The sequence below is a fragment of the Pristiophorus japonicus genome, chromosome 3, assembly GCF_044704955.1.
Source record: "Pristiophorus japonicus isolate sPriJap1 chromosome 3, sPriJap1.hap1, whole genome shotgun sequence".
Lineage (NCBI taxonomy): Eukaryota > Metazoa > Chordata > Chondrichthyes > Pristiophoridae > Pristiophorus > Pristiophorus japonicus.
In genome coordinates, this window is record NC_091979.1 from 317,778,727 (window position 1) to 317,791,071 (window position 12,345).

General features: G+C 45.5%; 1 protein-coding gene across 1 annotated transcript; it reads right to left on the minus strand.

Annotated features, from left to right (window-relative positions):
• Positions 1-560: 560 nt before the first annotated feature.
• LOC139259587 (interferon-induced protein with tetratricopeptide repeats 5-like) lies at positions 561-9,580 on the minus strand. Its single transcript, XM_070875077.1, has 2 exons — positions 9,442-9,580; positions 561-3,296 (listed from the first exon to the last, which is right to left on the minus strand). The coding sequence occupies exons 1-2, from the start codon at positions 9,444-9,446 to the stop codon at positions 1,844-1,846; spliced, it is 1,458 nt and encodes a 485-aa protein (XP_070731178.1). The 5' UTR covers positions 9,447-9,580; the 3' UTR covers positions 561-1,843.
• Between the last annotated feature and the right edge of the window lie 2,765 nt (positions 9,581-12,345).

Below are 12,345 nucleotides of genomic sequence, written 5' to 3' on the forward strand. Positions count from 1 at the left end.
TTTGGGAATAAAGGGAATTAAAGGATATGGGGATAGTGCGGGAAGGTGGAATTGAGGTCCTCCTGCTCTGATTTTGAATGTTCTTATGTCTTCGGGGCTGTCCAATTTAGCCCCCCGCCCCACCGCCCTCCCACACACAGGTGTCTGTGCAGCCCCTCCAATACCTTAAAACTAGTTTCCAGCATTGCACAGACCTGGGACAATACCTCCACAGAAAAGCTGAACCCTTCCAGGGGCTGCTTTTCCAATAGGTCTAAATATGATGTGAGGCGTCTGCAGCCTCTCCCAATGTTAGATTCTTCCATTGTCCCATTCCTCTGGATCTTCCCAACCATTCCTCCCTCACCTTTCTCTAATAGCACTGTGGCTACAGCTAGCAGTGTAAGGGCCATGTTTCACTCCACAATCAACAGCTGTTCAGTTTACTGCCTGTGTTAAAGGCTGGTCTGAATGTTCCTTACAGAGCTGGTACAGTTCACCATCACAAAGTGTGGATTATGAGTGACACTTACTGTCAGCATTAGCACAGATCAATGACACAAATAAAATTGTAGTTGTAGTATCTTTTTATTGGTTATTTTAACACTCAATCTCTGATATTACAGCAAATTAACATTTCTCATTGGGAAATCTGTATCTGCAACTATAAAGCTTTATTATTTTTCATCATTTTAACTTATTTTTATATCCCTTAGCCGTGGTGGAAATTAACCGCTTCCATTGAAGAGGCAGGAAATCAGGGAGCTGCGGGCGGCTCGTTACAGGGAGAGAGAGAACATAATCTTTCTTCAGGCGTGATACCGACCATCCCGTTTTAACAATGTCAATGACTGAGGCTCCTTGTCAGCAGTGGGATGAATAAAATTAAGCCCACATTATTCTGAAGGAGCACTGGCACTCATCCTGTCCCCCACCAAACAATAATTCATCTCTTATTCAGGACTCTGATGCTGTCCTGCCAGGTTTTATTGAGCAAAGGGCCCGCGGTTGTTGCTTCACCCGACAGGCTGTTGTTCCCCATCCATTGAAGAGGCTGCAAATCAGGGAGCTGCGGGCGGCTCGTTACACAGAGAGAGAGAGAAATTAATCTTTCTTCAGGCATGATACCGGCCATCCCGTGTAGCAGGGAAATTGCACAATCCGGGTGAAATCGGCCGAACCAGTGTAAAAGATCGCAGAAACTCGAGCATAAGTTCTGTCAAGCATCAACCGAGATTTCCGGGATCTTTAACCCTGGTTTAAAAAGCTTTCTGTCCGAAGCTGGCGCCGCCCACAAAACTGGTCACACCCCCAGATAGAAATAACGAGGATGGTGAGTTTCCGCCCATTGCGTCCATTTGCAACCTTTCGAGGAGCGTTTTCAAATTGAGCTGGTTTTCTGAGGTGCCCAGGCACTAGTAGGCACAATTTAATAGGTTTTACATCTTAAAAATATTTAAATTATTAAAAGTCTGACTAGTGTACAACAATAAAACTTATAACTGGTTCAGTATAGATTTTAAAGCCATTTACATCACCTTAAATCAGGTAAAGCACAGCTGAAAGACTGACTAAAAATATTTAATTTTGCAGGTTACATCCATTTTCAGCTGTATCAATAAAGCTGCACCAATTGCCACTCTTAAATATATCAATGAATATTTTTAATGCAAAAAATAACTGATTATATTCTGTTACACTGACTGACTGCACTGGTTCTTGGAAGATTTTACGTTTGTAATTAAGCAAATGCATTTAGTGGAAACTTAAACTGTAAGCTAACCAGCGTAACTTCAAGTGCAATTTGCACCCAAAGCAGAAACTCTACCCGCTGTGTTTAGTTTTAGCTGGGAGAGTCGTTGATTTAGATAGAAAGGCGTAATTCACAAAGAGCACTTAGATATTCTTCATTGTCACAATCAAACTCCAAGGCCTTTTCAAAGCACTCAATAGCTTCACACTTCTCCCCATCCAGCTGGTGCAGTAACCCAAGAACACCAAAGGCCTTGCTGTCTCTGGGATTCCTGTCAATTTGTTTTGTTGCAATCTTTCTCAAGTTTTCGCGACACAATTGCCATTCCACTGTGTCACGTTGGATTTTAAGTCCTTCCAGAAAATAGCTGATGGCATTTGATTCAGATCTTTTGTGATGCAGTTCAAATAACCCAAACTGCGCATATACTGCCTGCTTATTATCAGGATGAAAATCATCTAATTTCAGTAGATTACTGTAAATCTCCTCTGCTTTGAGATATTCTCCATTTAATGAACAGATTTCTGCAAAATCCAGTTGTGCACAAATAAATGTTAATGGGCGGGGCTCAAATGCCTTTTCAAAATGGTACTTGCATAGTTTGATCAACTCAGCTTTCTGTTGAAAAGCAGCATTGCGAGGGTCTTTGCTGCCTGGATATTTGATCAGTTGAAATAGTTTTTTTCTGTAACACAGACCTATTTGGTGGTGTATGAAGGTAGAGTTTGGGCTAATTTCTAATGCTTTCTTCAATAGCTCCACAGCTTTTTCCACATTTCCTTCTCTTCTGTAAAATTTTGCTGCGTAACGAGTTACATATGGAAGATCAGGGGACTTCTGCAATGCTTGTTCAACTAATTTCAGTGCTTCCTCCTTTTGATTGAACTCTTGTAGTTTTAGAGCCAACATTACCATGGCTACAGAGTCATCTGGATCAAGTTCCAGCACACGTTGTAACCGCTTCACTGATTGGCTGCGGTCACCACTCTCTGGGGTACTAGAAAACCCTTCCAGACGGAACAGAACAGTCGCATAGCCAACGTTCCATTCAGTGTCATCAGGATCTTCCTCCAGAGCCTTCTCAAAACATTCCTTTGCCTCTTCATAATATTTCCTGGAAGATTTCAACAGTGACCAACCCTTCTCCCCGTATACTTCAGGTATCAGTGCTGTATACCGAGAGCCATCAGTAAATTGTTTACAGATCATCTCCAGCTTGTCGAGGTAGGACTGGGCCTCTGTCAGTTGGCCCATGTGATAATATACCCAGGCATAATTTCCATAGGTGATGATGCTTCTTCTTTCAAATTCATGTTCATGGTTCTCCCTCAGAATCTTTTCAGCTTCCTTTAAGTTTTGAATTGCCTCTTCACAGTTGCCTTGCAGACAGTTTACAAAAGCGAGGTGGTTGTAAGACCTGGCCTGATATTTCACACCAGCCTGTATTGAATCTTGCAATCTATACTTCATGTCGTCCAAGTCAATGTTTTCTTTCTGTGGGCCCCATGTGAAGTGACATTGAAGCCAATCGAGACTCACTTTCAACAAATCCTTCTGTGTGTTGCTGCAAGAGAACAAAATTCATCAAAACCCGTCTCAGACTGGCTGTGTCACCCCCTCCCCTCTCTCCGGTTTCTTTAACTAAAGCCTTCTCCCGACTCCTGGACCCACTGACCATGAAATCTCTGCAAAAACCACTGCTAACGGTAAAGGGATGACTGCAAATCTCAGCTGTACTTACACTGGTCTCCTTCATGCTGGCTGATGTACCAGCTCGTGGCCATTTAGACTTCTCACCCAATGTGCAGCATCACCTCAAACACCTCCACTCCCAATGATACAAGAACATAACAAATAGGAGCAGTAGTAGGCCACCTGTCTCCTTGAGCCTGCTCCAACATTTAATAAGATCATGGCTGATCTGATCATGGACTCAGCTCCACTTCCCTGCCAACTGCCCATAAACCTTTATTCTCTTATCGCTCAAAAATCTGTCTATCTCCATCTTAAATATATTCAATGACCCAGCCTCTACAGCTCTCTGGTGTCGAGAATTCCATAGATTTCCAACCCTCTGAGAAGAAATTCCTCCTCATCTCTGTTTTAAATGGGCGGCCCCTTATTCTGAGACTATGTCCCCTAGTTTTAGTTTCCCCGAAGAGTGAAAATATCCTCTCTGCATCCATCTTGTCGAGCCCCCTCATGATCTTACATGTTTCGATATGATCACCTCTCATTCTCCTGAACTCCAATGTGTATAGGCCCGACCTATTCAACCTTTCTTCATAAGTCAGCCCCCTCATCTCCAGAATCAACCGAGTGAACCTTCTCTGAACAACCTCCAATGCAAGTATATCCTTCCTTAAATACGGAGACCAAAATTGCACTCCAGTACTCCAAGTATGGCCTTACCAATACCTGTACATCCATAGCAGGACTTCTCTGCTTTTATACTCTATCCCCCCTGCAATAAAGGCCAACATTCCATTTGCCTTCCTGATTACTTGCTGTATCTGCATACTAACTTTTTGTGTTTCATGCACAAGGACCCCCAGATCCCCCTGTTCTGCAGCACTTTGCAATTGTTCTCCATTTAAATTATAATTTGCTTTTCCATTTTTTCTGCCAAAGTGGATAACCTCACATTTTTCCACATTATACTCGATCTGCAAAATTTTTGCCCACTTCTTTTAAGACCCTAGGCTGTAAGCTATCAGGTCCAGGGGACTTGTCTGCCTTTAGTCCCATTATTTTACCAAGTACTACTTCATTAGTGATAGTGATTGTATTAAGTTCCTCCCTCCCTATAGCCCCTTGATTATCCAATATTGGGATGTTTTTAGTGTCTTCTACCTTGAATACCAATACAAAATATTTGTTCAACGTCTCTGCCATTTCCCTGTTCTCCATTATTAATTCCCCCGTCTCATCTTCTAGGGGACCAACATTTACTTTAGCCATTCTTTTCCTTTTTATGGTCCTGTAGAAACTCTTACCATCTGTTTTTATGTTTCGTGCTATTTTACTTTCATAATCTATCTTCCCTCTCTTTATCATTTTTTTAGACCTTCTTTGCTGGATTTTAAAAGTTTCCCAGTCCTCTGGCCTCCCACTAATCTTGGCCACATTGTATGCCCTTCTTTTCAATTTGATACCATTCCTTATTTCCTTAGTTAGCCACGGATGGTTACCCCTTCTCTTACAGTCTTTCCTTCTCATTGGGATATATTTTTGTTGCATGTTATGAAATATCTCCTTAAATGTCTGCCACTGCACATCAACTGTCCCATACTTTAATCTATTTTCCCAGTCCACTTTAGCCAACTCTGCCTTCATACCTTTGTAGTCTCCTTTATTTATGCTAAGGACTCTGGTTTGAGAACCAACTTTCTCACCCTCCAACTGAATTTGAAATTCAATTGATTGATGGTCACTCATTCCTAGAGGATCCTTTACTATGAGATCATTTATTAATCATGTCTCATTACACAGTACCAGAACTAAGATAGCCTGCTCCCTGGTTGGTTCCGCAATGTACTGTTCAAGGAAACCATCCTGGATACACTCTATGAACTCTATCTCTAGGCTACCCTGGCCAATTTGCTTTGTCCAATCAATATGAACTTTAAAATCACCCATGATTATTGCCGTTCCTTTATTACAAGCCTCCATTATTTCTTGATTTATGCTGCATCCAACAGTGTAGCTACTGTTAGGGGGCCTATAGACTACACCCACCAGTGACTTTTTCTCCTTATTATTCCTTCTCTCCACCCAAACTGATTCAATACCTTGATCTTCTGTGCCAATATCGTTTCTCACTAATGCACTGATCTCAGCCTTTATTAATAGAGCCACTCTACGGCTTTTTCCTTTCTGTCTATCCTTCCGAATTGTCAAATACCCCTGAATATCTAGTTCCCAGTCTTGGTCACCTTGCAACCACGGTTTTGAAATGGCTATCATATCATATGCATTTGTATCTATTTATGCCATCACCCCATCTCTTTTGTTAAATTACCATTTTTTCCAACTTTGACCCCACTTTCTGATACACCTTTATGTTTATGCATTCTGTCCCTTCCTGGCACTCTCTGGTTTTCATTTCCCCCAGTGCAACTTTGATCTATTGCCTTTTCCTTATTCTTTGACTTTTTAAATTTTCGCTCACCCGAATCAGCTTCAAGCCCTCTCTACAGCCCTAGTTATTTGATTTGCCAGGACCCTAGTCCCAGCACAGTCTAAGTGTGGAGCCCGTCCCAATGGAACAGCTCCCTCTGACCACTGTACTGGTGCCAGTGTCCCATGAACCAAAACCCATTTCTCCCATACCAGTCTTTGAGCCACGTGTTTAACTCGCTGATCTTATTTACCCTATATAAATTTGCTCATGGCTCGGGTAGGAATAGAAACATAGAAACATAGAAAATAAGTGCAGGAGTAGGCCATTCAGCCCTTCGAACCTGCACCACCATTCAATAAGATCATGGCTGATCATTCACCTCAGTACCCCTTTCCTGCTTTCTCTCCATACCCCTTGATCCCTTTAATTGTAAGGGCTATATCTAACTCCCTCTTGAATATATCCAATGAACTGGCCTCAACAACTCTCTGCGGTAGGGAATTCTACAGGTTAACAACTCTCTGAGTAAAGAAGTTTCTCCTCATCTCAGTCCTAAATGGCTTACCCCTTATCCTTAGACTGTGACCCCTGGTTCTGGACTTCCCCAACATCGGGGACATTCTTCCTGCATCTAACCTGTCCAATCCCGTCAGAATTTTATATGTTTCTATGAGATCCCCTCTCAATCTTCTAAATGCCAGTGAATACAGGCCCAGTTGATCCAGTCTCTCCTCATATGTCAGTCCTGCCATCCCTGGAATCAGTCTGGTGAACCTTTGTTGCACTCCCTCAATAGCAAGAACGTCCTTCCTCAGATTAGGAGACCAAAACTGAACACAATATTCCAGGTGAGGCCTCACCAAGGCCCTGTACAACTGCAGTAAGACCTCCCTGCCCTCGCTATGAAGGCCAACATACCACCGCCTGCTGTACCTGCATGCCAACTTTCAATGACTGACGTACCATGACACCCAGGTCTCGTTGCACCTCCCCTTTTCCTAATCCAGAGATTATTACCTTTGTGGTTCTGCTTTTTAATTTGGCCCCTAGCTGCTCATACTCTCTCAGCAGAACCTCTGTCTTGGTCCTATCTATGTCGTTGGTACCCAAGTGGACCATGACAACTGGATCTTCCCCCTCCCACTCCAAATTCCTGTCCAGCCCTGAGGAGATGTCATTAACCCTGACACCGGGCCGGCAACACAGCCTTCGGGACTCACGCTCTTGGCTGCAGTGAACCTTATCTGTCCCCCTAATGATACTGTCCCCACCACTACAACATTTCTTTTACTCCCCCTGTACCACGGTGCTGTAGTCAGTTTGCTCATTCTTCCTGCAGTCCCTGCTCATGTCCATACAGGGAGTAAGAGCCTCGAACCTGTTGGAAAAGAGCATGGGCTGATGCTCCTCCATCACTCCATCCTGAGTCCTCATACCTTCCTCACTCGTAGTCACATCCTCCTGTACCTGACCACGGATCGAATTTGAATTAATTACTGCAACAAACAGTAGGATTGGTTGAACTACTCGGTCTGCCTCTTGGTTCACCAATTACATCTCCTTCTCATTCTAGTATTCCATTCCACAATTGGACTCACCTCACTAAAAAGGTCAGTGCTAATTCTAAAACGCTCTCCCTCTCACATTGGCAGTCCAATAATTCACTACTAAATAGGATCTCTAACCTGGTCCTCCACAGGGACCCTGCTGTCTCTGACCTAGATCATTCCTCACTCCAACATGCAGAAACTGAAAAGCAGGCCCATTACAATGGTATTTTCAGCATTGACTCTTACCCTGCTGCAAATCTTCCACTACACCATCGTCCAGGCAAGATGTTAAACCAAGGCAGCATCTGCCTGTCCCAGTGGTTCAGGGGGACATTAAGGATTCTATGGCACTATTTGAAGAAAGGCAGGGAGTTGTATTTTCCAATATTCTTCCCTGGAGCAACACCACCAGAAACAGATTGGGTGGTCTTTCATCTTGTTGCTATTTTTGGGAACATGCTGTGTGCTGAGCTTCCGAGCCCAAAACCTCTCCATCGCAAAGACCGTCTACATCCACCCAATCACCTGATCCACCCCTGGCTCATCCATTTAATTTCACCACCTGACTCGGATACTCCAATGTTTTCCTGGCCGGATTCCCAACTTCCACCCTTCATAAATGTCAGCCCATCTAAAACTCTGCTAGCTGCACCAGTCCCGCTCACCCATCCATGTGTTCGCTGACCTACATTGGGTCCTGATCCACCAATGTCTCACATTTAAAATTCTCATCCTGGTGTTCAAATCCCTTCACAGCCTCACCCCTCCGTATCCCCGTAACCTCCTTCAGTTCTATAATCCTCTGTGAATTCTGTGTTCCTCTAACTCGGGCTCGTGTCCATCCCCCACTGCACCCACCGATGGTGGCTGAGCCATCAGCCCAGACAGGCCCGGTACTCTGGAATTCCCTCGCTGAACCTCTCCATCTCATTCTCCTCCTTTAAGATCTCCTTAAAATCTACCCCACCCTCTAAGTATCTCCTTCTTTACCTCGGTGTCCATTGTTGTCTGATTACGTTGCTGTGAAGCGCCTTGGAATGTTTTCCGAGGTTAAAGGCGCTACATAAATGCCAGTTGTTGTTATTGTGCAAACTGAGCTGTCACATTTCCCGACAAAACAACAGTGACTACACTGCAAAATAATTCACTGAATGTGAACTACTTTGGGACATTTCTGAGAGGTGTGATAAGGTGTTACATCAACACAAATTCTTTCTTCCTTGCTGTTAAACTCACGTCGATACATTTCATCCCCCAGCCATTCCAGCTTCTCCTTGCACTCTACTCCGCCTGCCTCTTGTTCCTGTTGGCTCTCGTCTCCCTCCCCCCACAATCCAAGCTGTCATTCTTACCCCTGCCCCAGTTCATGGTGGCTTTCCTCCCTTTGCTGCTCCGTTCAAACTGCTGCACCTGTCCTTTCCCCCAGTTCATGTCAGCACTCTTCTCCCCCGCCCACATTCTCAATGTAAGTCAGCACTTTTCCTTCTCCTACACACTTTAAGCTGGCACTCTCCTCCTGCATTTCATGCTGTGTCCATCCCCCCATCCCAGTCCATGCTGTACTCTCCCTTTGCTTTATAGTTCAGGTTGCTTTAGTTTGGATATATGAAAGTGCTGGAAATCACTATTTTACATTAGTAGATCCCTTCTAGATTCCCATGGAACACAAAGTGAAACTTTCTTTCTTCAAACTCTGGATATGACCTGAGGGCACTTACAGAATACGCCTTTCCACGACAGTATAATATTCAAGTTTAACTTTGTACTTTCAACAGAGCCAAGTCAAAAATAATGTAAATTGTTGTTTGAGTTATAATCCTATGAACAGGTCTGCCTTTTGCCTCATGTTTACTGACTATCACCAGTCTTGGTGCAGCAGTGTTCCCTTATCTGTGTGTCTCACTGTGAGCCACTAATCCCAGCTCTCTGCATTTCAACTGCTTTGTAATGTAAGCTACTTTATTTCTGAAAACTAGTTCCTTGATCGATAGTCTACATGTAAAATTAAATACAGAAGTTATTATAATGATCTTTACCTCATAATGCTGATCGATGGACAATGTGTTGAATTTTTTCGTCAGCTCCAACTGTCCTTCCAATGGTGAGTTGACCGAATGTTTGGAGTGTTGTTTTTCAGCTCATTTATACCGTTCAGTCATTAATCGCTATGAATCATTTCCTGAAAGTGAATAGAAACTAAACCGAGAAATGGAAACTCAGAAGCAACATTCCTGTTCAGGAAATTCTGGTGTCACACAGTAACATTGTGTGCTGACACAGAACCCCATGGAGCCTATTATAAACATAGGCCGGTTCAGCAACTGAAAAAGACCACTTGGCCCAAAAGGTCGAACCTGTTTGATTCCAGGATACATTTCAATACCGATCACCAATCACGTTACATGTAGCACTATGCAGAAAAAACAGTACATGGAACGGATGGGGATACATTTACATTTTTTTACAAGTTACTAAAGAGTGCAGAGACTTTCATTATACATGGCACAACACAGGTGTTTTTCAGTCCATGATGCTCTGTGTATACAAGCAGATTAACAAGTACAGCCCGAGGGGGGTCTGATTTCATACCCTGGGTTTACCGTGGCGGAAGGGCCTTAAACTGTGCCTCTTCTCCATCATGTCTTTGCGGCAACTGCACCAATCTTTAGTGTGACCCTCAGTACGTACTCCTGGATCTTGGATTGGGCCAGTCTGTAACACTTGGCCGTGGACATCTCCTTGCTCTGGAAGACCAGCAAGTTTTGGGAAGACCAAAGTGCGTCTTTCACCGAGTTAATGGCTCTCCAGCAGCAGATGATGTCTGTCTCGGTGTGTGTCCCGGGGAACAGTCCGTAGAGCACAGAGTCCTGTGTTACGGAGCTGCTTGCGATGAACCTCGACAGCTACCACTGCATCTCCTTCCAGACCTGCCTTGCAAAGGGGCAATCCCGAAAGAGATGGATGTCAGTCTCGTCCGCACCACAGCCGGCTCAGGGCTAGAGTGCCGTGTCTCTGAAACCCCGGCTGTGTATGAAGGACCTGACGGGTAGGGCCCATCTCACCGTCAACCAAGCTATGTCTTGGTGCTTGTATGAAAGCTCTGCCGATGAGACATTCTGCCAAACGAGTTCGACAGCCTGCTCGGGGAACCGTCCGACAGGATCCATCATCTCCTTCTTTTGTAGGGCGTCCAGGACCTTGCGTGCTGACCACTGCTTTATGGCCTTGTGGTCAAAGGTGTTTTTCTTGAAAACCTTTCCACGAAGGACAGGTGCTGAGGCATGGTCCAACTGGTCGGAGCGTTCCGTGGCAGCCTGGCCAGACCCATCCTTCGCAACACCAGGGACAGATAGAATCTCAGCACGTACTGACACTTGGTGTTTGCGTACGAAGGGTCAATGCACAGCTTAATGCAGCCGCACACAAAGGTGGCCATCAGGATGAGGGCCACGTTTGGAACGTCCTTTCCCTCCTTGTCTAGAGATTTGTACATCATGTCTCTGCGGACACGGTCCATTTTCGATCTCCAGATGAAATGGAAGATGACTCGGGTGACTGCCACGGCACAGGAGTGGGGTATGGGCCAGACCTGCACCACGTACAACACCGAGAGCACCTCACTCCTCGTGACCAGGTTCTTTCCTGCAATGGAAAGTGAGCACAACTTTCACCATCCCAGTTTATGTTTGGCTTTAGCGATACGCTCCTTCCAGTTTTTCACGCACGACCCGTCCGCTCCGAACCATATTCCCAACACCTTCAGGTAATCTGACTTCACGGTGAAGGGAATAAAGGATCGGTCAGACCAGCTTCCAAAGAACATGGCCTCGCTTTTGCTGCGACTGACCTTCGCCCCCGAGGCCAGTTCAAACTGGTCACAGATTGTGAGCAATCCGCGGACTGGCTGCGGATCCGAGCAAAAGATGGTGACGTCGTCCATGTACAGGGAGATCTTGACCTGAACGCCTCCGCTGCCTGGGATTGTCACCCGCCTAATGCCCGCATCCTTCCTGATGGACTCGGCAATGGGCTCGATACAACACACAAACAAGACAGAGGAGAGGGGACAGCCTTGCCTGACTCCAGACCTGATTGGAAAGCTTCCAGTTTCCCGCCCATTGATTAGAACTGTGCTACTGATGTCTGTGTAGAGCAGTTGGATCCAATTGCGGATACCCTCCCCAAACCCCATTTGGAGAGCACGTCCATCAGGTACGTGTGCGATATCCTGTCAAAGGCAAGCTGATTAAACAGGTGTCCACCCTCCTGTCCCGCACGGAGGCGATCGTATCCCTGAGTAGCGCGAGGCTATCAGAGATCTTCCTGCCGGATCACCAGCTCCCGAGCAGACTTGACCCTGTTTGCGATGACCTTTGACAGGATCTTGTCGACCACATTGAGCAGCGAAATGGCCGCCAGTTTTTGATTTCCTCCCTCTCCCACTTCTGCTTGTAGATGAGGGTGATGATGCCTTTCCTCATTGATTCTGACATGCTGCCAGCCAGAAGCATACCCCCGTACACTTCCAGCAGGCCTGGGCCTATCCAGTCCCACAGAGCCGAATACAACTAGACCGCTAAACCGTCGCTTCCGGGAGTTTTACTCATCATGAGGGACGGGACGGCCTTTGTCAGCTCGTCCAGAGTTAGTGGGTGATCGAGACTCTCCCGCTCGCTGTGGTCTAAGACCTCTGAGATAGACGACAGGAAAGACTGCGAGGCCGCGCGGTCTGTGGGCTTGACGTTGTACAGCCCGGCAGAGAAGGATTTGCTGATCCTCAGCATGTCAGGCTGCGAAGACGTCGCTGGTGATCACAGAGCTCCCCCTGTGTACCTTTTGGAAGAAGAAACGCGAACACGTCTCATCCTGCTCGACGGAGCGGACTCTGTGCAAAAACACTTAAGAAGCTTGACACCATCCAGGACAAAGCAGCCTGCTTC